Raw genomic sequence first — 26380 nt, forward strand, 5'->3', positions numbered from 1 at the left:
ACGGTAGAATGTCAGTCGATGACGATCCCAAGCCTGGACAACCTTCCACATCCATAGATGATGACCACGTCGAGTGATACCCACTTCGTCAGCGACGGTTCGAGAAGTCGCTGACGAAGTGGGTATCAGCGTAGGATCATGGTCATGAAATTTTGATTGACAAACTTGGAATGCGTCGTGACAGCACACAATTCGTGCCGCATTTGTTGACTGACGAACCGAAGCAGACCCGTGTTGAAATCAGCCAGGAACTGCTCGCCGCTGCCAATGATGATGAAAACTTTCTTAAGAACATCCTAACAGGCGATGAGACATGAGTTTATGGCTATGATGTTGAAACGAAAGTGCAGTCATCACAGTGGGTGGCCAAAGGTTCTCCTCGTCCAAAAAAAGCACGCATGAGTTGGTCAAAAATGAAGGTGATTTTGGTTGTGTTTTTTGACTGCAAAGGCATTGTCCATCAGGAATTTGTGCCACATGGTCAGACAGTAAACAAAGAAGTTTACTAGGGAATCCTAGCACGTTTGAGAGATTCTGTGCGCAGTAAGAGTCCTGAATAGTGAGAAAATCAGGCTTGGATGTGGCATCATGACAATGCCCTGGCTCACGCGTCGCTCCTTGTCTACAGCTACTTAGCGAAACACCACACTCCTGTTGTGCCCCAGCCACCATATTCTCCGGATATAGCCCCAGCAGACTTTTTTCTATTCCCCAAGCTGAAAACCACCTTGAAAGGACGTCGTTCCAAGCCGTAGAGGAGATCCAGGACAATGCAAGAAGAGACCTGCACGCCATTCCAGAAAGTGCGTTCCAGGAGGCTTTTCAAAAATGGAAGAAAAGATGGGAAGGAGTGCATTGCCAGTAGAGGGGACTACTTTGAAGGCGACAGCACTCAAAATGTTGTACCATGAGCAGTGAAGGTGTTATAGCAAAAATTCGGTTTCTTTTTGAACACACCTCGTATATATATGTATGTATATATATATATATATATATATATATATATATATACCCTTTGCTAACCATTTTCCATTTCTCGCTTTATGGCGAAAGCACTTATATCTACACTCCAGGCAAATTTTCGCTGTTGTCGTCGCCGTGCTGTTCCGTATTAAATTCACAAGTCATATAAATGAGCGACCCATACACTTAGGATGCGGGAAAAAGCACATAACAGTGAGCCGAAAAGGACGGCGGCTTGATGGGCATTATTTCCCACGCGCTCAATATTCGGGTTAGTTGTAGGTCACGTAATCAAACGCGAATGGGAAGAAGAGCACGCATATTCTCCTCTAGCCCTGCCATAGCTGCGAATGAGTGTGCGCGACTGACGCTTATGCGGCGTGCCATATCGAATTGTTGGTAATTATTGGTGGGTGAAATGATATAGGGCGAGCAGGGATGACTACTAACTTCATGTGCGTGTCTTCCTGGTGTGTAGTGGACATAAAAATGGGCAGAAAATCATAATTAATCTAATTTTTGGAGTTGCGGTGAATCGCGTGGTTGTACGAGAACCGTTCACCTCCGCTGCCGGCTTTCTTCATAATGCTTGCATTGTGAAAGCGAGTGCTCGAGGTCATCCAGTGAGCTACAGTGTAGACCGCTTATAACGTAAGTCGCCGGAGTCGCGAATATCCGCACTATAAGCGGTACCGCACTATAACCAAAGCAACAATTTTCAAGGCCCGCACATATGCAAAACATGTGCACCGAGCCGCCACGCAAATGCGACAGTCGAGGAATGCGGCTAGAACGTTTGCATTCAATTTACAGTCGAATCTCGTTAATTCGAACCAAATCACGCGGCGGCGCCTCTGACCGGCATTGCGCCGGCACCGCCATAGAGTAAAAACTTAGGAGAGACCCCTCAATGTCGCGCGCGAACAAAACAGAAAAAAAAGAAAGAAAAAAGAATGCGGTGGAAATTTCACCCTCTCTCAAATGGCAAGGTCGCCGATTCTGCGTTGCGCCGGAACATGCGTCTACGTGCCGACGTCTCAGCCACGCTACCGTAGCCATGCGTAGAAAATGGCAGTGAACCCTTCTTTCTCCTTTATGTTCCCTCTACTTTCTAGTCACATGTTGACCTTGCACGCTGCGGCTACGGCGCAAAGGGAAGCAGCGGCGCTGTCCCAGGCCGGCCAACACCCGCTTCCCGATAACGGCAGAAAACAAAACTTCGGGGAGCTGGCGCCGGGTCGGCTGTAGCGGCGGCGCCTGCACGGCGGCGGGCGCGCACGATGACAGTCGAAAGTGAGGTAGGTACGAGGGAGGGCGAGGGGAGCCACCGAAGCGGCGGAGTCGCCGAGGCGAAATCCGCTTCCCTGCCGCCCTCCTCCCTCACATTCCACAGTCTCTGCGTGCGCCCTTCCCCGTGGCGTGCCGGCGCCGCCCGCTCCCTGAAGTTTCGTTTAATGCCATTATCGCAAAGCGAGCGTTGTCTGGCCTTGGCAGTTTCGTGGCCCTCGCTCGCTATGCGCGCCGTGATATTTCACGACTCGCACTCAAGATTCTGGTTTCAGCCTCACTGGCTGTTCGTTCGCACCACGTGCCCTTCTCCCCCACTTCGTCTCTTTCTTCCTCGAGCACTCCTTGGGGCGCCCGTTTGAGGGGAGCGTTCGCCGTCTCCGCTGACTTCCGTACTCCCAGGCAGCAGCACTGTAACTGGTATTTCGTTTCCCGCAACTGCACTATAAGCGATACGTGTATACATAGATTGCTATGGGAAAATTAACGGGAGTCTGAAAAGACCGCACTATATCTGGTCCTGTACTATAAGCGGTTACGTTATAAATGGTCTATACTGTATTTACAGGTTTACATGGTTGGTGCATTACACTATGCTTGCTATTTTAATTTTTGGGTAATGTTTACTACAATTTATATGGCCACTATAACTAACGTATAGACTCGTGTAAGGGCTGCACTTTTCTGTTGCGATTTTGATGGGCCTTTCATGGGACCGGGTCATTTGACCTAATTTTTCCAACTACGAGTATGAAATCTGCCTTAAACCTCCGCGATCGCCTCCTCTCGACATCCAATAGCGACGTGCGAAAGTATGCTGCACGCGACAATTAGCTGTTGAGCCAGATCAGAATCAGCGCACGGAACACGATTGCTTCTCAATTGGATGTCTTTTTTTTTTTTTTTTTTTTTTAATATTGGCTCTCAAGTTGGGGGTACGGCCCTTACACGGGTGCGATCCTTACAGGGATTTACACAGTAAGAATCTTCCTTCGTGTAATTGTCTTCTAGAGTTAAACCTGGATATAACGAAATTGACAAATTCTCCAAAAACTTCGTTTTAAAGAGGATTTCGTTATATGCAGGTTCGGCACCAAAATTCGAAAAAGAAACTGGTCACTTTGCCGATGACCCCGTACCTGCGTTTAAAACCTTCGAGCCACCAGTTACTGCCTTTTAAATCATCGCAGCCGAGGATGCAAGCATAATTCCTTGCTTTTTGCTGAAAAATAGCGCCGCTGATGGGTACGTTTCGTGCCCGCATGTCCATAAATCATGTGAACACAGCTTTGTCGACGTCGGCGTATGTTGATGACTTCAACTTCTTGCCGTTCGTGCCACGCTCCACAGCGCTGCAAATCGCATCTCTCACGTTTAAAATTGTGGACAAAGAACTAGCTGGGATGCCAAATTGGGCAGCTACATCCTTCTTTTTTTGGCCTCCAGAAACGGCGTCCAAGATGGCCATTTTGTCCTCAAGAGTCAGTATCTTGCGTTTCTTCGTCGAAGCACTCGTCCTTGGAATGTCACACCAGGTACTGGATGCGTGGACGCGTGTCGTTTCGCGAGGCGTCGGAAACGAAGAGCGAGCGACACGATGGCGTCGTAGCATCGTATAGTGTCACCTAGTGTCAGGTTAGTCAAGTGAAGCGCAGAGACTTGCACAGTAACAGAGACTTGCGCAGTGGCGCTGCCAGCGCGTTGGGGAAAAAAAAACTTTTTTTTTTTTTTGGTAACATCAACTGGAAAAGGAGAATGCCGGCTTGGCGGGCTAGGCCAGCTGCAGCAAGTGGCGGGATCAGGTTTGAGTGAAGGGAGGGGGAAAGGTCACGCCCGCGGCGGCAAGATCACCAGGACGAGGGATGCAGGCCCGCCTTGCACACGCTCGCACACACACACACGTGCGCTCGATCTTGCCTCACAGTCGCCGTGAATTCGAGCGCGCCAAGTGCGACGCCGCCACTTCGCATTTCGTTGGGCGGAGAAGGTGCTTCCGGTTGCTGCTCGCGCAAAAATGACAAAATTTGGGGCGAAACCTCTAGGTTGTCGGCGGGGAAAATTCGTTATTTCGAGGGGGTCTCCCACGGCCACTTCGTTACGTAGAGGTCTCAAATACATGTGGTTCTATGTAGTGACGGTGGCGAATAGAAAAAATTTGTTATATCCAGGAATTCGTTATATGGAGGTTCGTTATAAGCAGGTTTAACGGTACTTCGCTATCACTAATACTGCTTCACTTTCCCAGCCAAACTGCACTCTTTTCTTTTTTTTAGTACTTTGAGTCTGAGTATAAGCGCTGCTGCGCATGACTTTTAAACTTCTATTTATTTTGATTTCATGTGAATCCGGCTTGGCATAATTTCGGTTACTGAGTGAATTCTATATCCAAGGTTGTTCAGCGAACTCTTTAAAAATTGTTTAAAGGTTGCCTGTGGCAGATAGCACAATTCCAGTTCATGAGCTCGTCTACTCGAAGAGGTGGACATTACTAGCACAAAAAATTGAAATGCATAATCGACTAATTAACAAAATTAACCAATTAAGTTTTTAGTTAATTACCTTATGGCCCATGTTACAATTTACTAATTCTAGCCATGGAGTTCGGATCCACTTAGAACTAATTCTCAGGCTGACACCAGTGTTGAGATAATAATTCTCTAACTTTGTGGAGAAATGGATTGGCATGTCGGTCACTTTCTTAACAAAACGTCGTTTTATGCACCGAAGCACAAAAGTATGAGTAAATATATAAATTATGGGGTTTTACGTGACAAAACCATGATCTGATTATGAGGCACGCTGTAGTGGAGGACTCTGGAATAATTTAGACCACCTGGGGTTCTTTAATGTGCACGTAAATCTAAGTATATGGGTTTTCTAGAATTTCGCCCCCATCGAAATGCAGCCTCCGTGGCCGTGATTGGATCCCGCGACCTCATGCTTAGCAGTCCCACACCATAGCCACTAAGCAACCACGGCGGGTAAGCACAAAAGTAACTGGAACGCCAATGCATTTCTCCACAATGTTCGGGAAATTAATATCTCTAAACTGGTGCCATCCTGAGAATTAGTTCCTAGTGCATCCGCCTTGCGAACTCCATGGCTAGAATTTGTAAATTGCGATATGGGAAAACTTCAGAGGGGGCTTGAGCCCCGGAGACCCCGTAGTTGGCCCTTATGATAAGCTCATTGTATCCGCTGCACTTTATTTAAGAACTAAAACTGTTCACTGAAACAGCTGGTACAGAGGACATGGTTGGCACAGGACATGAGCGATTATGGTTCTCTGGGAGAAGCCATTGTTGATGCTTTGGTAATGCCGATGATAGAGCAAGTTTTTTGTAAACGTGTAATTAATGAAAGAATTGGATGAAGCCACATATTTGTGTATGTTCTTGACTCTATGTCAATATTTTATTGTTGCAGTCACCTCAGTGTTTCATTTGTGTTGTGCTCCTTCCTGCTTATCCTGCCTACTTCAGTAATACCATATCACTATTGAACAGCAGACTTCACATTATATGTTGGTCCCAGGTAGCTAGGTGGTGCCAAAATGAGTTGACTGGCAAGTAGAATGTGCAAAGATTTCGTTAGACAATGTTTGCATGCCTTTTTATTTTTCATGCAAGTTTAGCCCATTTCCCACTTTTTTGTCATCTACAGACTCATGCCTCTTTCTTGTTATTAACCGTGTAATTCTTTGTTCTTTGTTTTTGTTGATAACAGCAACATCGGTTGCAGTGCATGATACACCACACTGCTGCGCATTGCCTGAATGCCGCACTGAGAACAGTAATTGATTATACTGAGCAGAGATCATCATTGGTAGACAGTGAGCACTTGCGTTTTGATTTCATCTGTAAGGTGAGTAACTTTTATTCCAGTTTATGGAAGTTTACCTTGGCTTTCTTATACACGTATAATTGTTGTAAGATTTCAAAATATTGTCTAAGCTTGTGGAAAACTTATAACTTTATGTGCAGTTGACAGTGTGCACAGGAAAGTGATGCAACAAACCTGTATCAAGGTGTTTATATTGAATTTATGCCTGTAAAACAAGTACCGTATTTTCCGTTCTATAAGTCGCACCTTTGTTTAAGACGCACCCCCCTCAAAACGGCAGTTTTTCCGGAGAAAAAGAAAACGCATATAAGTCGCACCGGTATACAAGACGCACCTGTTCTTTCGGTAAGCGATTTAATAAAAGTCGCAGTTTCGCCCAAAAGGCGAAGCATCAATTGCGATAGCAAATTAGTAGAGAGCTATTCGAAGTAGGGATAGTAGTTTTATCGGCTGCATAAACTTGGACACATCCGCTTACTAACTGAATTAACAAGCATGGTGTCAGCGCGCACAAGCAAACATGAATAGATCACACTGAATGACCGCAGACAACGACTGTCAAAACGCTGGCAGCAATCGCAGCCGCCGCAGCGGGCAAGGTTCGTGCGGTCTATCGCTTCAAAGGAAACTGAGCAGCGGATGCACAGCGCATACATGATAAGTGGTTCTTGAGGGAAAGGGAAAGGTTGGCGCTATCTTCTGCAGCCCTTGAGGGAGCACGGCTCAGCGCCAAGCGCATACAAAAGTCAGAGCCGTGTGGAGATAAGAGACCGTGCGGGCGACGGCCACAGCCGGGCAAAGTACGAACGGAGTTGTTGGCAGAGTAGAAGCTGCGCCCCCCCCCCCCCCCCCTCCCTCTCGCGCTGCCTCCCCGCTTTCTTGCTTTCACGTGGGAGATTGAGTGGCTCGTACGCCCGATTGCAAGATACGCCTTTAGTGCCGGAGCACAGCGTAGCCCCCCCTCCCTCCCATACCTCCACGGCCTTTTGCGCGACGGTCGCGTTTGCTTTCGGCCGTGCGTTCGCTCTCCGTGATAGCGCGCGCGTCCCCCGCGCGCTTTCGCTCGCGCATACGGTGCGCGGTGACGATTTTATCGCCCTTGAATCTATACGGAACCTCACGGCGACGCCGACGCCGACGGCAGAAATCCGGTTGAAGTGTCCATATAATTGCTATCGCAATAAAAAGTTACAGTGACGTTTCGCAGTGTGAACGCGGGTCACGCGCAAGCGCATGGGTGCCATATATTTCCACTCCAGGTGCATTTCTGCCGTCGTGGTTCCGTGTAAAGTCCAATGGCGATAGCATCGTCCCCGCGCACCGTATGCTGTATGTACAAGTGAAAGCGTGCGACGGTGAGCCGAATAGCACACAAGGGAGGAAAAGCAAGAAGACTGCCCAGGAGGGAGGAGGGGCTGCCTGTACTCTCGTAGCAACTGCGTAGTTTGCGCAGCGGCGTGCGCTGTATCTTGACAGCGATCTGCAGATGCGATGACTTCGGCTGCGGTCGGCCTACCGCCGCATGCGTTGCTGCTCCATCCTTCTCGCACGGCGCTCGGGAACTCGATCACAAGAACCTGGCACCTCGACAGCGCGCACAGAACCCGTAGCAATTAAGTCAACCAGCGCACTTTGTTTGGCCATAACATCGGATCCGATTTTAACGGCAGTTGTTCCGAAAAAAAAAGAACGTACATAGGTCGCACCGTTCTATAAGATGCACCGACGAAAAATTAAGAAAAAAAAAACGCGTCTTATACACCGGAAAATACGGTATAGAAACTTGACTGGGCTGGAAGTGGCAAGCATGCTCGCCAGTTATCAAAAAAAAAAAAAGGTAAAAAAAAAAGAGAAAGAAGCCTCTATGCCTTTTAACATAGCTTCCCAAACAAAACAATTTCACAGTAAGGTGAAGATGAAGTAATCAACAGTTGAAGTAATCAAACAGAAAATCTGTCTTTGGTGCGAGCGTTTTTGTTATCTAGAATGCTCTCATTTGACAACATTTGGATAGTTTGGAAGGAAAGAAGCTGCATGCTTTGGAATTGCGACGTTGTAGCTCTAGGTGTGAAACTCTTTAGCAAAGTATTGTGTTCGAGAAAAGAATGGTAATGCATCTCTTAATTATACTGTTTTGCATTTTTCTGCATTTACTGTTTTTCAGAAAAAGTTGACCAATGAGCAGGTTGCAAAAATTCAAGAGATCTGTCGTGATGCAATCCAGGCTGATTGCATTGTTGCAAGAAGGACTATGCCTCTGGAAAATGCTTTGGCCCTACCAGAGCTAGTTAAAGTTACAAATGAGGTACGGCTACATAATTCTTTTGTGCCTTTTGCAATAATTAGGACTCATGCTGAAGCTGCACAAAACTGTAGCATAAGTGAACATAGGGTTCTACTTGAGCACTTACTTGCTCATTGCAAGGGTAACAGTGCATTGGACAGGACAAATGGAAAGAACGGATGCAGTAATTTGATCGTTCTTTTCACTTGTCCTGTCCCATGCACTGTTACTCTATTCATCTGTAACATGCACCAACCAGCCAGATTTTCACTGTTTTGTCTCTCGTGGCTGCTGATGTCTGGGAAGGATAATAGATGCATTTTGGAAACCATTTCTTAATGAATATCAGCATTAATAAACCTCTAAAAGACACTAACAGAAAGTATCAAACAGGCTGTCCTAAGGTGGTTGTAAGTTCCTGCTCAGTGTAAAGGAGTAATATTCAGCTGAGATGTTTGTGACCGTATGCCCTTTCAGTAACTTTGCAAATGTTTTGGTCTGACATATTATAAGAATGTTATCACATAGCATAGTTCGTTTTAAGACATTCCATAAATAAATATGATTACTGAAGCATATACAGTGGATACTCATTGATACGATTCTGCGTAATACGTTTTTCAGGATATGTCTTTTTCTTTTTCTTTTCCTGATAATACGATTTGGTCAGATAATACGTTGCATTATACGATTTTCGGATGATATGCTTTGTTTTCCGGTTGCCGTGAAGATTGTATCAACAAGATTCCACTGTATGATTACTGAGCGTCTGAGGTTCTTCAATTTTTTATTTTTAGCGTCCTGTTCCTGCTCTTTATTTAACCTTCTTCAATGCAGACTTATCCCAAAACTGTCTCTGTGATAAGGATTGGAAATGAAGATGACATCTTTTCTCAAGAGCTTTGCTGCGGAACGTAAGTTCATTGTGTTGGCGGTGGCCTCTATGTGTAGGCAAAAGGATTGACAATCAATTTTTGTCTTCTCCTGTCTTCTTTCTCGGGTTTTCTTTGTGTGTGCTGCGCAAGAATGGATAGGTTCCATCTTGCCTGCTTTTCAATCCCTCATTAATTAAAAAAAAATTTTTTTCTAATGAAATAGGAAGCCTCTTGTTGAAAGTGCATAGGTCCACAGCATTCAGCTTAGAAAGCATGTGACTGTAAACTTTCACAATTTCATGTGCACATATGTTGCCAGAGCTGATATAACAGAAAGGGATGCTAGGTGAAGTGAAAAATAAAAAATAATGCAGCTGTGGCAGCAAAAGAGGAATCCTTTTAAAGCTACAATATAGCAATCTTAACAAATGTCTGCAGTGTGGAATGGGCTCATGCAATCGCTTGTATGCCAATTTACAGCTACCTCTTTCTTTATTGGGAATTTTTTAAGCACCTTGGTGCTTTTTTAGGTAAGGGTAATGGGTGCACCCACTGGACACTGAAATAGGTTTGAAGAAAAATAAACAGCACCAGATAGTTATAATGTTTGAGGTAGAAGAAGCATATAGAGAACATGATATGAAGTGTCAAGCAGAGGCAAACAACAGGCACAGGGCCAGATGTTCTAGGCAATGGGCAATGCATGGAACAAACTGCAATTTAAAATGAACTACGGGGGGGGGGGGGCATTTGAAAGAGTAACAGCTGTAACAGTAGTGACGAAGTAATATCTGATGACAAGCAGAGTACATTTAACCGTGCCTAAGATGCGTCCACCTCTGTGAGTTCATGTGGTATTACTAAGTACGCTGCATTGGTGATGATGCTGTTTAATCATGAATCATTACCTTGTGCAGTTTTGTGCAAGTTTGTGCACCAATTTATAGTGTAATTCATCATTTAAGAGTTAACGCCATGCTTCTAAGGATATTGCTAAGCAAAATTTTTTTTTTTTATGAGCACCCTTATTTCATAGCACATTCTGTCTCATAGTACTGGAAAACAGGTGTGCAAACTTGTAACAAAGTAGAATGAAAAGAACTACACAAATGCCGACTATCAACTGAAAGTTTGTACAGTGGCGGAAAAGAAGGAAGATACAAAACTTATCTGTGCATGCTCAAGGGAAGTCAGTGCCAACCTGTCAATTATGGACATGCGCAGGCACTTGCGAAAGATAACTGTTTAAGAATTCCTCTTGGCAAGATAATTTAGGGCTGACTTACACATGTTCTACCACTATTAATATGCCATAACTCGTCCATAAGGTGCATTTATTCATTTTTATGTATGGACAGAACAATACTGTCTGCAAATTAAATATTAGAGTACATTTGCAGTTGCTACAATGTAACAAGAGGTTCGACAGTGCTTCACTGATCAACGAACGTTTATGCTCATTTAACCTCTGATTTATGCCCTGTCTGCCCTACATAATAGCGACGGCAGCTAGAAAGAACCATTTAAGCTATGCTCAAATGGCATTCTGCAAACTTGTACATATGCTTTACATAACACCTGTCAAGTCTTTTCTTGCAGTTTCATTAGTCTTCTTTTTCTGCACGGCAACACATATCTTTCCTAACTTATTGTCAGTCATAAACAATGAATCCTTACCAACATGCGCAGCTTTCAGGTGTTCTAAACATATATATAAAAAAAAAGACAATTGCAATTGTTAGTGTTGTTTGCAAGAAAATCTTAAAAAGAGATTGGTAAGAAGACACAATGTTTAGAACACCTGAAAGCTGCGCATGTTGGTAAGGATTCATTGTTATATATATACCCCTTGAATAATTTTTGTACTTGTTTAGATGTACCTTGCTACCTACAGCTGCACAGCTGCTTAGATCTAAAGATCTCATAGCCATTTTTTTACTAGGGCTACTGTGGGCTGATTGTTATAACTGATTGTTATAAAAAGGGGAAGAGCACTACAGTCTCATCATTAGAGACTTTTAGCTAACTATGATCATCCTTTTTGGATAAGTTCTTCCCACATTATTTACTGTGAAGGGAAGTCTTATACAGTCGACTTCCGTTAGTTCGACATTGAAGGAACCAACGAAATTGATCGAATTATCCGGTCGGTCAAATTAAACAACATGCACAAAAAACGCCAGAACATGCGCTGATTCATTTCACGGTATTTGCTCGAGTTTAACACGCCTCCAAATAAAACACACAGCAACTTTCTATGTGTCCCAAGTAGAAAACCAACGAAGAAATGACCTAAAGCTTCTGACCAAAGTAGAAATCTGACATGTGCCCGATTTCTTAGTATGGCAGCTGGTTTAATAAAGTCAGCTTGACTGCAGTTTATAAAGTCAGCTTCGCTGCAATACAGTAATTTTATGCGATAAAGCGTATGAAACGCCGCAGAGGCGGTTTTGTTTTCGTATCCGATTGCACCATGCAGGCAATTTTCGGCCCAATTTCCTTGGAAAACAAAAGGCTCCTCCTCAGAATCGGATAAATACCGTATTGAGACAGTGTGAGCTACCGTTATTGCTTAAAAATCTTCCTAGGGCAGGCTGAAAATAGGTGTTTTTCATAGGAGATGACGTGTGTTCAACGCATTCACTGTCCCCTAATCTCCGCCGAGACAGATGCTGCCACTAAAGGGGTCGTTATTAGGGTCATCATATGGGTCAAGTGCGTGCGTGTGGACTGGTCAAGTTCGAATTATCTGGCGAATGCCAATTTTAGTATAGAAAGAACAAATGTTTGAGGCCATGGAAGTGCATGGGCGCTGGCCGGGACCTTTGGTCGGGATCGAATTAACTGTAAAAATGTAATTAATCGGAGTCGAATTAACGGAAGTCTACTGTACGAGGCTAAATGTTGATGTATGATCCTGTTCCTTTAAAGGGCCCCTAAGCCACTCTGAGCTCAAAGGCAGCCAGTGGTTTCTCTCTCACCTTTGCTAGCCTCCCAATAGGTGCTCTCTCCTCCTCACCACATACTTCTCTAGAAGACACGTGGGCACTATGTCAGTCCCAAATGTTACTTTGGTGCTCTCTTCCTGTTTGTAAACACCATTAACTCCTGCTTACCACGGTTACTTACCATCAGCCACACGTTTCCGCTGCACATGCAGTGAAAAACACACCACACGAGGTGAACTCAGTTATGTGCATGACAGGCAAGTGAGAGAAGCAGAAAGAAAGCGTGTGTCCATATGGCAAAGGTGTGCTAGCAGACGTATCTGAACTGATGTGTTTCGTATACGGACCAATTGACAGCTTTTGCCCTGGTGACATCATGTGCATGACTCTGTTGACGTCACAACACGTGAAGAAGGAACTTGAAAAGCCCGGAGAGGTGCCCGTCATTATTTTTTTCAATGATGTAAGATGGTTTAGTAGCCCATTAAATGGCCATATTTTCTAAAGCATGTTTCATATCACAAGGAAGTTGTCTTTTTCTTGTGTTATAAATGTGGTTTATATGTCACCCGAAGGCACGTCTCATCCTTGTCGGACCTGGGAGAAATTGTGGTGACATCACACCGTTCTGTGGGCACCATGGTAAGGTCCATCTGTGCTGTAGCTGGGCCATTGGCTGCTGCTTTGCGTTTTCAAGATGAGCACATCCAGAAGCAAATGCGTGAGCTGGCAGAAGAAGTTGAAGCTTTGAACCGTATATCATTGGTAGGTGCCTTTTTATTAGGCTATGTATTCATTTTATTTGTTTCCCTTATGTGGTACATTGTAGTATGTCCTTTTGTAACTGTTGTGTAATGAGTGTATATTTACCTAGTGAAACAGTTACATTGTAAGTGGCATGGAGCATGTGACAGTCATTTTTGCTTTTGTCCCTAGGATGACTATGTGACTATGGCAGCTTGCAAGAGAAAACTTACTGAAGTGCGAAAGGTATGCCCCTTCTTTTTTTCTTGAAATGTGTGTTATTAACTCTTTCCCTACCATGGGGAAAATAGGCGTTTTTTCTATGTTAAGGCAGATGTTCTTTTCTGAAGGAAATACTGCACTCAATATTTAATGCAATACATAAACAGGAAGCAAAATGAATACACTTTTCACGCATAAATGTTTTGTTAATGAGATGTATCTCTTAAAAAAGATATAAATTGTTAAAATCAAGATTGTGCGATAAAATTGAACAAAGTTTGTAGAGACACGCTTGTATCTACTAAAAAAAATGTTATGAAAATTATGAGATATACAAGATGTATTGCTGTCTATTAGGCACTATCTCCGAAAAAAGACAAATTTTTTATTGAAGAGGTATTTTGCTATAAAAATTTAACTGCAAGCACTACAGTTGGGCGTGCCGGGCTGCGGCTGTCGATGTTCCGCGCCGGTTTGCGTCGCTCAAAGTCTGACGAAAAGTCAGCGTCCTCTGACTCACTGCTATTCGATGTATCGAAGAGATTAGCTGCAGAGGCAGCGGAATCACGATATCTGCAATCTCCCGAAGCGCGTGCGCCACTTCTGGAGCCAGATATTTTTGCGTTCTGCTTTTACTATCGCGAAACTTCGGAGCGCGTTTAAAAATCACCGCTTGGCGGGAATAAAAGCGAACTGCTTAGAAAACAAAAATATAGTTTCTCCTCTTTCACTTCTGATGGTGAAGTGTGTCCGTGAGTGACGCAGAAGGTCTCGAAAGCGGCGTTTCAAACCATCAATAGCGGGCGGCCATATTTTCGTTCTTTTTTGGTGATCGCGAAACTTCGGAGTGCATTTAAAAATCACTGCCTCGCGGGAGAAAAGTCAACTGCTTAGAAAAAAATGTCACAGTTTCGCCCTAAGGGCGAAGTAATGAATGCGATAGCAACACAGCAATGTCATACGAAGTAAGGTGAGCGGCTTTGGTAGCAATATGAATTGTAGTAAATATAAGCTGATTAAGTAAGCAGGTGTGCTGCGGCGTAAGTAGACCGACATGAAGAGAGACTTGATGACCACGAGAAGGCGCGTGTGAAACGGTGGTGTTGATGAGAAGCGCTTCCCGTGGGCAGCGCGTGCGAAGGGACACACCTGTAGCGCTGCACTGCCGATCCGGGCAGCATTGCATGTGTAGCGTGCGTTGGAAGATGTGGCCCGACTATTACTAACTGAATAAACAAGCGTGGTTTGAGCGCGCACAAACAAACATGAATAGATCACACTGAATGACTGCAGACAACGACTGTCAAAATGCTGGCAGCGAGACCATACGCCGCAGCGGGCGAAGGTACGTGCGGTCTATCACTTCAACGGAAACTGAGCGGCGAATGCACGGCGCATAAAGGTCAGAGCCGTGTGGAGATAAGCGACGGTGCGAGAGAGCGACGAGCGCGGTTATTGGCAGAGTAGAAGTGCGCCCCCCCCCCCCCCCCCCCGCTCCCTCCGGCGCTGGCTTCCCGCTTCCTTGCTTGCGCGTGGGAGATTGAGTGCGTTCGCTCTCCGTGATAGCGCGCGTCCCCGCACACTTCCGCTCGGGCATACGGCGCGCGACGAAGATTTTATCTATAGGGACCCTCACGGCGACGCTGACGGCAGAAATCCGGTTGAAGTGTCCGTATAATTGCTATCGCAATAAAACTAAAATATAGTTCTCCTCCTTCACGTCCAATAGCGCAGTATATCCGTGAGCAGTGTGGAAGGTCTCGAAAGCGGTGTTTCAAACCATCGATAGACAGCTAACCATGCCCAATGGGCGCACTACGGAAAGAGTTAAAGGGACACTAAAGGCAAATACTAAGTCCACGTGGACTGTTAAAATAGCATTCCAGAAACCTTGCAGCGCTTGTTTCGTGCCAAGAAAAGACTTGGTTTACGAGAAAATTGCATCTGAAGGGTCCACATACCTTTAGCGCAATTCAATTCGACCGTCCCTGAATGGGGGAGTAGTGAAGTTTCATATGCCATCACCGCCCTTTACTGCTGTCAGGGAGTAAAACGGCACTGGACAGACAGTGCTACGGTTTTCTGCACAAAACTCTAACAGGCGGCGATGGAGAAGCCAAGGCAAGATCTGTTGGATTCACCTCTGCAGCTGCTCTTGGTCAAGTGGCACGGACCGTTCGGGTATCCCGTGACATCACATAGATGTGGCATTGTCTGCTACTCTCAGTTTGTGTGAGTTTCACAAGCCAGCAAAACCAGCCCAGCACTACACAATAATGAAACTACTGAAATGCAAAAGTGCGAGTGGCTCCAGAGTGGAGAAAACGAAACCTTTGAACCACTGGCGTCGTTGCCAAGGGTAACGTCAGTGAGTTCTTTTTCTAAAAATCAAATAGAACTGGAGAAGTAGCGTTTTATTTTGTCTTATAATGCAATACAATGATCCTTCTATTACGAGTGGTTGAGTACTAGTGACAGAATTATAATGAGGAGTGCCTTCGTCATCGAGCTAATACTTGAATGTTCCGGAGGAGTCTCTAATCGTGTCCTGTGTTTACCTCAATTTCTTGAATACTAAAGCTCTGTTCGCGATAATATTGACGCCTTAGACATTCTCGAGCACAAATCTATCATTTTAACTTGACCTAATATTTGCCTTTAGTGTCCCTTTAAGTAGGTGTCCCATTAAGTAGGTGCCATATTCAGTGAATATTGCAATTATATTTGTTTTGATGGAAAAAGCCAACAGAACAGATGTGCATGTTATTTTCCATGCAAATTTCCACTTTACAGTCTGGTTAAAGCAGGCTAAATAACTTTGAATATGTTTTGGGACAGCTCTTAAAAATTAAGCTTGCTTTCTTTTTTTCAATGGAGCCAGCTTGTAGCTGCACGTGGAATTTCCCTGCTGCTTCAGAGGCAAGCAGAGACAGAACTTCTGAAGCTGGAGCGTCATGTAGACAGTATCATCCGAAAGTACAACCGGAATTTTGGAGAGCCAAAGGTACCTTTATTAATTACTCTGTGACATTTCTCCAAACTGGCTAAAGTTGTATGCCTAAACATATTATTGAGGTGCCAGATGAAGTTATGTGACACATATTTTTCAGGTGATGGATCTGTTGAACAGGGCCTTGGAGAATTGGAAGCACACAAACTTTGTTGTGGCTTGCTTCGACTTTTGCATCGATGGAAACCTTGTGTCGAAGCTGGCATACAAGAACTGCAGTTCTAAGCCATACTTCATTGCAGTATTCATAAATGCTGACCAACTTCGCATAGACTGTGCTGTCCCCAAGGTGTGTCTGTCATTGAAGTATAATTGATCATGATCTGAAATTTTGCCTTTGTAAGCTTTCTGAAGGATTGAATGCAAAATGCATTGGTCAGTTTGATGTGCTGCTGCTTGAGTGAATATATTTAATGCAGAAAGCTGAGCTATTTGGAACTTTGATGTCTGAAACATTTCCAGTGCTTCAGTGAAAAGGGAAAGACCGTAGAGGAACAGAGAAAATACAACAGGCCAGGAAAGACGCTGGTCTTAAACTAGTTTTACAGCATTGAAAGCTACACCATAAAGAGTCACATGGCAACATACTGAAATGCTCAAAAACAAGGCTCATGCATCAGACCACTTGTTTCGAACGTGTAGCACACAACCATTGGCAAAGACAGTCATTTTCGTTTTTCTACAGAGTGATAGAAGCAGTGCTTATACAATTGTCAGTCTCCTTATTTAAACCATGAATAGTAGCTAGTATTCAGTGACTTTCATGTTCAGTGATGGTATGATACCAGTTGTGATACCATGAGATATGGACTGAGACGCTGGAAAGGGTGAAGAAAGAAAGTCCGTATTATATGAGAATTTTGCTTATGCTTTCCTACCCCCACCCCTTATTTTTTTTTCTGCAGGAGTTCTTGACCAGTGAATTTCAAGCGGAGGCTTGGGTGAAAGCTGTTGGACCTTACATCACCTTGCCTAATTTTGTGTCATCCAAAGCCCAAACCGCTAAGACTTACTGTCATGTGAGAGCATCATTTCAGCCAGATCTAGATCTCAAGTCTGTGGAACAAGCTGCTGTCAATTTTGCCAAAAGTCATTGTGCTGGCAAACTGAGCAAGAAAACAGATGTCCAGTTATGATAAGATATACAGTTTGTAGCACAGGTATTTACCGTATGTGTACATAGTCAAATTGTTTATTCTCTTTATTTTGTAAATATATACTCTCTCTAGTAAGCTATGGTTCACTCTGACAAAATAAAAATTGTTGTCAATTACTATTGCATGGCTACAGAACTCTGATGGCTTGTACGTCATGGCTTGGAAGCTATTTCTGGGAAATTAAAAAGCTTCTTGACTGAACTGTTGTTAGTGCTCACACATTGAAGCACTTATGTTATCTCTTAGGGAATCCTATTAGTTGTGCAGTTCAGAAGTCCAGCAAAAAAAAAACTGTTTGCATTGCAAACGAACAGCAAGGGGAACACGACAGTATTCTGTTGGGCTAGTTGGTGCATATCGACGGGTACGGCCAGCATAACTTAGCACAAGGACAACAGTACCAGGGGCTAGATTTTATTGCAATAGCAATTATATGGACACTCCAGGTGCATTTCTTCCATTGGTGTCCCCTTGCTGTTATGTGTAAAGTCCAAGGGCGATAACATCGTTGTCACACGCCGTATGCTGTATGTGCGAGTGACAGCGTGCTAGAGTGAGCCGACAATGATGGTTCATTCTTGCACGCGCAAGGGGGGAAAGCGGGGAGGAAGTGCGTTGTCTTCCGTTGCAGGCAAGGCACTGGGGGGAAGGAGGGTGGGGACGTTCTACTCCGGCATCGGCTGCATATGGCATGGCCACCCAGGCCCTACCTTGAAAGCGATCTGTGATGGGGACAGAGTGCGCTGAGCTGATAGCTTCGTGTGCACTGTGTTCTCACCGCTTAGTTCACGTTGAAGCGAGAGGCAGCACGAAGGTCAATTCGCTCGCTGCTGCTGCCACGCTTTCGCACTCCAGCGGTTTGACAGCGAATGTGCGCGGTCATCGAGTGAGATGTGTTCATGTTTGCTTGTGCGCATGTGACATCATCCTGGTTAATTTAGTTAGCAAGCGAATGTTTGCAAGTTTATATGGCCGATAAAGCTGCTATCCATACTTTGTATAGCTGTCTACTAATTTGCTATCGCAATTGATGCTTTGCCTTTTGGACGAAACTGCAGCATTTTTGTTAGACACAAAAGACACAAAAATGTTGCAAAAATGTTGTTTTTTTTTGTTCTTGTGTTTTTTGTTTTTGTTTTTTTTGTTAGACACAACCATGGCGGCTGCATTTCGATGGGGGCGAAATGCAGAAATCGCCCGTGTACTTAGATTAAGGTGCACATTAAAGAACCCTAGGTGGTCGAAAGTAATTCGGAGTCTCCCACTACGGCGTGCCTCATAATCAGCTGGTGGTTTTGGCACGTAAAACTCCATAATTTAATTTAATTTAGACACAACCACATGAAGCCGTCAATGAAGCAAAAGAAAGCATAGGAGAAATTGCCTGTGGTTTTAACTTAATATGTAGAAATGATAAGGTGAAGGGAAATGAAAGGGGAGAAAAAAACAGCTTGCCAACATTTGGAGCCAAACCCATATTTTTTGCATTACGCATGCGATGTTCTACCAATTGGTAGAGAAGAAATTACTAACAGGTAATTTCGCCTGTGCTTTTCTTGTCTTTGTTGTTTGTTGGCTTCACGTAATTGCAGATGAGTCACTCTCCTGTTGTATCAATACATTTTGCAATAGTTTATTATGTTGCACACAAATATTATTAAAAAGGAACACCTACACAAACAAAACATTAGTTCCAGAGAGCTTTATTGGCACCTATATTGAATGTAATATACAGGCAGTTATACCAATAAACTGGTTGGCTAGTTCCTGGGGGGGGGGGGGGGTTATTCTGTAGATGTCCACTTACTGTCCATTTCAACCACCACTGGTTGGCTGGGCTGGGGTACGAGCAAGCAGGAGGCAGGCTTCATTCTCGCTCATACCCCAACCCAGCCAACCAGCACTTAGAAGCAGCCGAAATGGATAGGCCACACCCTCCCTGGTCCATTAAGAAAGAATACATGCGCCTTGGAAATGCAAAGCTGTAGCACATCACTGTTACATATCATCATGCAATAACACATTGTTATAAACACAATGTAGATAACAAGAAAAAAGTACTGATTGTGAGCTGTACAAATCCAGCATTAAAAAAAAATAGGACATTTTGTACACGATATATCAAGGTTTGAGCTTAAATATAAAACTGCCTGTTCAGTATGGTTTACAGACTAAAATTACGAGCCAGTTTTAATTCCAATGATAATCTGTTCCATATTTTTCTGCCTGTACATATATTCAGTAACCCTTTCACTGGGAGCGTTAAAATAATTGGGAAGATTGAAATTTCCACTGGGGGGGGGGAAGCATGTCTATTGCTTTGGTAAAATAGAAAAGCTTTTTTTAGCGAGAAGTTAGTATTGATTCTGTGTACCAGCTATTATGTCCTGCAGTCTTTTGTAAAGAAGCAAGTGACGCAACGCGAAGTTAATCGAGTGGTATGGTATCTCTTGTGCAAAGAGAAGACACTGTTAATTATTATTTGTAGTGGCTGTTATAAGACTCACAAAGCCATTAATAGATTTTTTAGGTTTGCCACCAGAATTCAAAACAGCTATTGGGTAACTAAATGCACCGGAGAACCTGTTACATCGTCGCAGTTGAGAGATTGCAAGAGAAGGGTACAATCAGTGGTTATCTTTGAGCAAGTATACATTAAAATTTCCACAAACAACCAAAAGGGAGTTGGAAGCCATTTGTGGGCTTAGGATGGTTTGCATATCAGCTATGAATTTGCTGTTAACTGCTCTTGGAGTGCAATAATGAGTTGAAGCACACAATAGGCATTACCAAGTCATGACCTGTAGCTTACCGATATCATTGAAAAGTACAATCATTGAATTCTACTGGTACTAACATATGGGACAGAAGCATGAAGTTAACAAAGACAGGTGAGAACCTAGGGACCTCATAACGGACGACAAAATGACATTAATGTTTGACATTAATGACATTAGGTTTATTGGTATGACATCTACTTTATTGTAGCGCTGGGAGAACGATCGGACAAATATATGACAAGAATTGAAGATGCCATATACATGGCAGAGTTGAGAGCATGACGTCAGGCACGACCGGACTCTGGCCGGACTGGACTCTCCGCGCGCTAAGCCTATAGTACGGCCCCGTGCGTCAGGCAGGTTGTTGCAGGCATCCAGAAATGACTATAGTATATGGAGCATTACGTAAAATATTTGTATCCAATGCAGTCGGCCCAACAAGTGATCATTCCAAGGTAACTTTTTGTGTCTTCCACCGCCACGCTATCCGTAAATGGAGGAAGGAAACGTGACCGCGGCGCGCGCTCTTCCAAAAAGGCAACCGGTGCACCAGCAACCACTTGCGCACTTTGCGATGCTGGCGATGAGTGCATACGTTTCAATAAACTAGCGAAGTTGCATAAGCATATAAAAAGATGTGCACAGAGCAGTTGCCAAAGCACCGAACGAAACGAGTTTGTTTCTCGCGTTTGCCCGACCCAAAATGTCCCCAGAGCGAAATCTGGAAACTCTATGCTGGGGAATCTTGCCGCTCTTACCCGCAAAATGTGCATTTGCGTAAATACTGAGGAGGACCACGCGTTTAGCTTCGTCGGCGGCCTAAACTTCCGCCCAGACAGGATCATCGTGGCCGCATGCAGAGTGTATAATGGCGAAGCGTGAGTTTTTGTCGTCACTGATTGGCCCGTGTCAATGAGACGCACGTAACGTTGCCGCTCCGCAGTGCTTCGTCGGCGCTGAGCCAGTGGCACGGTCGTCGGCGACGGTAGGAGTACCCCAGTAGGAAACATTTGCTCCTCTCAATGTCGGGCAAGTATATTGTGGCCAACCGTGACACGTGTGGCCCATGCTTGGCTATTTCGGTTGGGCCGTTCTTTGGGATTGACATCGGCCAATTATTATAGGTACCGACCTAGGGTCGATCATTGCTCCCAACCTGACCAACTTCAAACCTAGCAAGCCCCTCGACAATTTGAAGGCTGGCCCATGTATGGGCCGACATCGAAACTAGCATGGCCCATGACAATTTAAAGGTTGTCCTACGTCTGCGCCTACGTCGAACTTAGCGTGGCCCACGGAAATTTGTAGGTTGGCTTACGTCTGGTCCTACATCGAACCTAGCATCCCAGTGACAACAATGGGGTCCTATGGATATCTTATGGACATCCACTGCTAGGACATGACTCACATGGCCGCTTGGCCGCATATTTTTCGTGTCCTGCGGACGTCCCTTGCACGTCCGCGAGGGACATCATGGGGACATTCTGAGTACATTTGACGGACATGTCCGGGCCTTTTGCACAATGTTTGCTATAATGTCTGTCACGGTCACAGACCACGCATCAATAACATCTACATTTTCTACACACGTTACGCGCGCGCGCAGTTGTGCAGACGTGCAACATACTCCTCATTCATCTACGCCTGCCGCCAAGCCAAGTGACTTATTGAACTAATTGAATTGTTTTCAAAGTAAATTGCTTCAGAAAATTCGTATGGTATGACGTACACATGAGCTGCAGACAATAGCTTGGGACTGTAATTCGAACATGTGATAAAACAATTCTGTTACGGGGAAACTCAAAGGCTAAGCCTCAATTTAGGGACAAATGTTCACGCGTATGCCGAAAAAGGTCCATATATGGGATAACTTGGGACATCTGTGATATGATATCCGCTACTGGACGTCCGGCGGATGACCTATTTGTCTCTAAAATGGTGCATGGACATTGGGACATGATTCGGATGTCCTAAGGAAGAAATGTATTCACTGGGATGGCTCACGTGAATATTTAGGTCGGCTTATGTCTGGGCCTACATTGGGCTTAGATTGATTTCTAGCATATCTTATGCTTATGAAGCTGTATATTCCTGGCCGATAGCAAGCGTGCATCCTTGATGTACAGCATGCACAGTTCAAAATGTGCTGCACCACAGAGAGCATATTCATTAAAAAATTTATTACAACATAGTTATCTTACAAAAATCACACGAAATGCTGAAGCTTGTGCCACGTAACCCTGTGCACATAAACTAGAACAAACGGATCACTGGAACCACGTTATCAAAATATGAATACCCATTTTAAAAAGAATGTCGATGTATCTGCCTTGCATTAAAGACAACGCTTGGTGCCATTAGAAATATCACGGTAGAGAAGCAACCATACGAGATGCAAAATGACTTATAGGCAAGAAAATAATCAAGAGAAAAGGATGTAGATGCAATATATAAGCGGCACGCTGGTTTCGGGAAGGCAATATACTGCACTAAACTAAGCAGTGAAAAAAATCTTTATTCATTAATAAAGTAGAAAAAAAGTACTTGTCATACCAGAAAAAAAAATCTGAATTATTATTCAGTCAAATCTAATATAAGTTAGGCACTTGCGAAAAAGCCTCACGCTGGAGTCAAAAGGCGCGAAATTGCTTTTGAATGCGCCTGATACAGAACGCTGGCAACATAACCTCCTTGGTTGGCAACGTACTTCGGCATGACTTCGTTCCCACTTCGCATACCAATCTGCACGCATGCCAAAATTCAATGATCTCGCCCTACAGAAAGAAATATAAAAACCGTATGCCCCATAACTCCTATATCCAATAACATCATGTGACATATGGAAAAAACGGATTTTCATATGGGATCCTACATGTTTCATATCGGATTATTGGATATTGGAGTTATGGGCCGGCATATGGATTTTTCAATATGGTCGGAAGGCTTATTTTCGTGCGCCATACTGTGCGCCTACAGAGTACGGAATCATGCGCTGCCAATACGGGCGCGGCTGCGTCACCTCAAGCTGCATGGTTCTGTGTAACCTGTGGTCGTTTGCGGTTGTCATTTCCTTGAGGGCCGCTCTTTCTCTGCGTCGCTGCGGTATGCGTTTCACTGCTGTGCAAGAACTGCAATGGACACTGTGAAATGACGTTAACTGTATCAGTGAGGTCAGCATTAATTGTTATAAGCTGTCTACGATTGAGCACGAACGACGCTATTGGGTCAGCGGCAAGAGAGCGACACGCTGCTGCTGTTGGCTCAGCTCGCTCCGGGGGATCGGCCATAAATCGGGTGGGGGAAAAAAAAAATATCATTTTTTTTAGGAAATCAGGTGAATTGAAATAAGTATCTTGTAAATGGGAATTAAAATGTCTACTGTTACATATATGAAGGCTGAAATATCTAAACATTGCAGTGAAAATGTGAGCATAAAAAGTAAAAAGAACAATTTTAGCATGCAACTATTTTTGTCTCGCGCAGTAAGTTGCAGAGGGCCTCACAAACGTTCCTATGGCCATAACCCAGTACGGTAGCCTCAAAGGAAAGAATTGCCGGAAGAGTCATATTCATCGAGCGCGCGAATTCGACTGGTTACTTTTTCGTCGTTGCTGCTGGGCTGCAAGGGAGGGTGAAAAAGTGTTCAGCCGCGGCCCGTCCGCGCCATGCTGTCGCTGCGACTCTCGGTCCTCCTGCCGCTGTTGGTGGCTCCGTCGGGCGGCGCCCGCTGGGCCTGGGGGCCCAGGGCGGAGCTTTCGCAATACCTTCAGAACATGTCGTGGCCGCACGACTCGCGCCTCTCGGAGGAGCTGCGCAAGTCGGTGCTGGACATCCTCGAGCGACAGCCATCGCCGGGCCTGCTGCACCGGCGTCGAGTGCCGTTTCGGCCTGCCGGAGATCTGCGGACGTTCGGCAGCGTGGCCACGAAGGAGTCCAGGCAGCCGAGGATCCGACCCGAGCACCACTCGGGATCGCCCGTCGGTGGTTCCATTCTCGCTGCCAAGAACAGCCCGCCAAATATGAAATTCGAGAAAGGTGCGATCACATATCCGGCCCCGTCCTAGCTAACATGTGGGCATATTTTGGTTCACTTCTAGTTCTACACAATGCCGCCAAACCCAGCTGCTGCACTCGTGTAGTCGTGTAATGTATACCATTAAATGCAAATTTTACACGTGACATTTTAGTCGTTTGTAATGTCCTATAACTAGCTCAGTCTTTCAATTACCACTCTCTAGATTTTGTCAGAGAGAGAAGTTTTGATGAGAGGAAGCTTTGAAACTCTCAACGGAAAAACAAATTGGAGCAGTAGACTTTCAAGTTGCAGTTACCGACGCTTTTGGGAGGGTTTGTAGAAACTGTATGCGCGTTGAACAGACGCATGGTGACAACCTCCTGCTTATTTGTGGCTGGAGGGTGACATAAGGGAATCCAAATGCAAGCGAGTCCTTGCGTTCTTTCGGGATCAGTTTTACATTTGGTTTACGTTTCGCTAGAAGTAGAAAAATAAATGCCTTACTGTTCTACTGATTGTACGTCCGTGCTTTAATTACTATCGTGTACACGGGATTAAATGCGAAGGCGGGAAATTCTGCGCTTTATTTAAAAACCACGAATGGAAGTCGTGCATAGTGCGCAATTGTATATTATATAGTGTACATGTATATAGGGATTGTAGAAAGTGCGCTGGTGAAGAGCCTGAATTCTGCTTTCCTTCCCAGGCAAGCCGCACATTTACGACGTACACCTCGGCAAGGGCTTACAACTTTACTGTAGCGTCGCGTACCAGTCCCAAGTGTCCATATTCTGGACACTAAATGGCAAATCACTGGAAGACTACGACTCGCTATCTGAGGAGACGGTGCCGGAGGGGCGCGTTTCCAGCGTTCTCATCAAGAGCTTGACGCGGTTGCCAACTATGACTGGGGTGTACACGTTCAACTGCACCACTCTCACTGACTACGACCTGGCCACGGTGCACGTGGACGTGTCCGTGCCGCTGAGCGATGCGTGCCAGGAACCCGGCACGGAGTGCGCTGAACGGATGGGCGTCTGCAGGGACGCGTCGTGTGTCTGCGAGGGCTACTACAAGGTGCGACTCCTGTCAAAGCATGTGACCTGCCGCAGCGAAGCCTACCTGGAGACGCCCTGCATGTATGACGAGCAGTGCTTAAACACCACCGAACACAGCGAGTGCACCAGCCGAGGCTGGTGTGCCTGCCTCAAGGGCTACGGTCGCACAGAGGACCACAAGTGTGTACCAAAAGTCGGCGCGCGTTCGCGTTGCAACTCGGAAGAGGAGTGTGCCGATTATGATGCCACGTGCATCCTAAACCACTGCACTTGCTTTAGCCACAAGAAGGAGCTTAATGATCGCTGCGTGAACTTGGCCGAACACTTGGAAGGAAACAAGCTGCCCTACGGCAGAGGAGTGCGCCGCTCCCCGGCGGCGGTGGTCGTGGTTCTAGCCGCGCTACTAAGGTTAGCGTAGCGCCGCTGCGAATTGCGCAGTACATAGGCTTGGCAGTGGCCGGCCGGCGGGTCACAGCGTCGCTGGAAGGAACTGCGACGAGTGGGGCCTACGTGGCTGGACCTCGGTTCGACGAGGTAATGCTGCGGTTTCTAGGAACGCAGATGGCGCTGGATGTAGGGCAGGGCTGTTGTCTGTGGAAATGTATAAACCTGTGTGGAACACATAATCAAAGGTCCGTTTTGTAACTTAGTTGCAGCGAAATCATGTTGACATATCTGTTCTAAGAACGCGCATTCTTTTGTTGGTGTTGAACAAAGAGGAATCTGTGCCGCGAAATTTTGTTGTGCACGGTCACTAGATCAAATCGAAGGCCCCACGTTCTATGGCAGTCGACATAATGTCTCTTGAAAGGGCGCCTCAGAAGGATCTGAGCTTAAAAAGGCCCGGTACTGAGGATTCCACGACCTTCGACATATATCTCTGCTGCAAGATCTAAAAGAAATTCTGTTCGTGAGGAACACCATATTATATATGTATTAAATAACACTGATTTTCAGCATCTTGGATTCCCTTGGCACAACAGACGGTGTTTCACTGGAAAATTTGAAATTTCGTTTACCAGAAAGCGTTGCCGATACGAATGCTTAATGTTTACTTCCGCAGGTCTGGTTTGGCTCCTTCCCCTCAACGTTATTGCTGTGAACCGGAAACTATGGAACATTTTTTAATAGAATGCCGTAGGTTTAACATGCAAAGAAAACGACTTCTGGAAGGTCCCCATCGCCAGCATGGAC

At 45.1% G+C, this 26380-nt stretch overlaps 2 protein-coding genes across 2 annotated transcripts in view; both read left to right on the plus strand.

Moving 5' to 3' along the window:
* The window catches only part of LOC119463733 (alanine--tRNA ligase, cytoplasmic), a 58598-nt gene extending 41146 nt beyond the window's left edge, over nt 1–17452 (plus strand). Inside the window, exons 14-21 of the mRNA XM_037724560.2 lie at nt 5977–6114; nt 8258–8398; nt 9215–9291; nt 12776–12965; nt 13137–13190; nt 16048–16170; nt 16277–16465; nt 17082–17452. Of these exons, the coding sequence (XP_037580488.1) occupies nt 5977–6114; nt 8258–8398; nt 9215–9291; nt 12776–12965; nt 13137–13190; nt 16048–16170; nt 16277–16465; nt 17082–17312 (1143 nt within the window). The 3' untranslated portion in view covers nt 17313–17452. The remainder of the gene's footprint in view (nt 1–5976; nt 6115–8257; nt 8399–9214; nt 9292–12775; nt 12966–13136; nt 13191–16047; nt 16171–16276; nt 16466–17081) is intronic.
* A 6177-nt stretch (nt 17453–23629) lies between these two features.
* On the plus strand, nt 23630–26380 carry LOC119441350 (uncharacterized). Its single transcript, XM_037705997.2, has 2 exons — nt 23630–24148; nt 24835–26380. Exons 1-2 carry the CDS (start codon nt 23779–23781, stop codon nt 25602–25604), a joined length of 1140 nt encoding a protein of 379 aa, XP_037561925.1. The 5' UTR covers nt 23630–23778; the 3' UTR covers nt 25605–26380.

The sequence above is a fragment of the Dermacentor silvarum genome, chromosome 1, assembly GCF_013339745.2.
Source record: "Dermacentor silvarum isolate Dsil-2018 chromosome 1, BIME_Dsil_1.4, whole genome shotgun sequence".
Lineage (NCBI taxonomy): Eukaryota > Metazoa > Arthropoda > Arachnida > Ixodida > Ixodidae > Dermacentor > Dermacentor silvarum.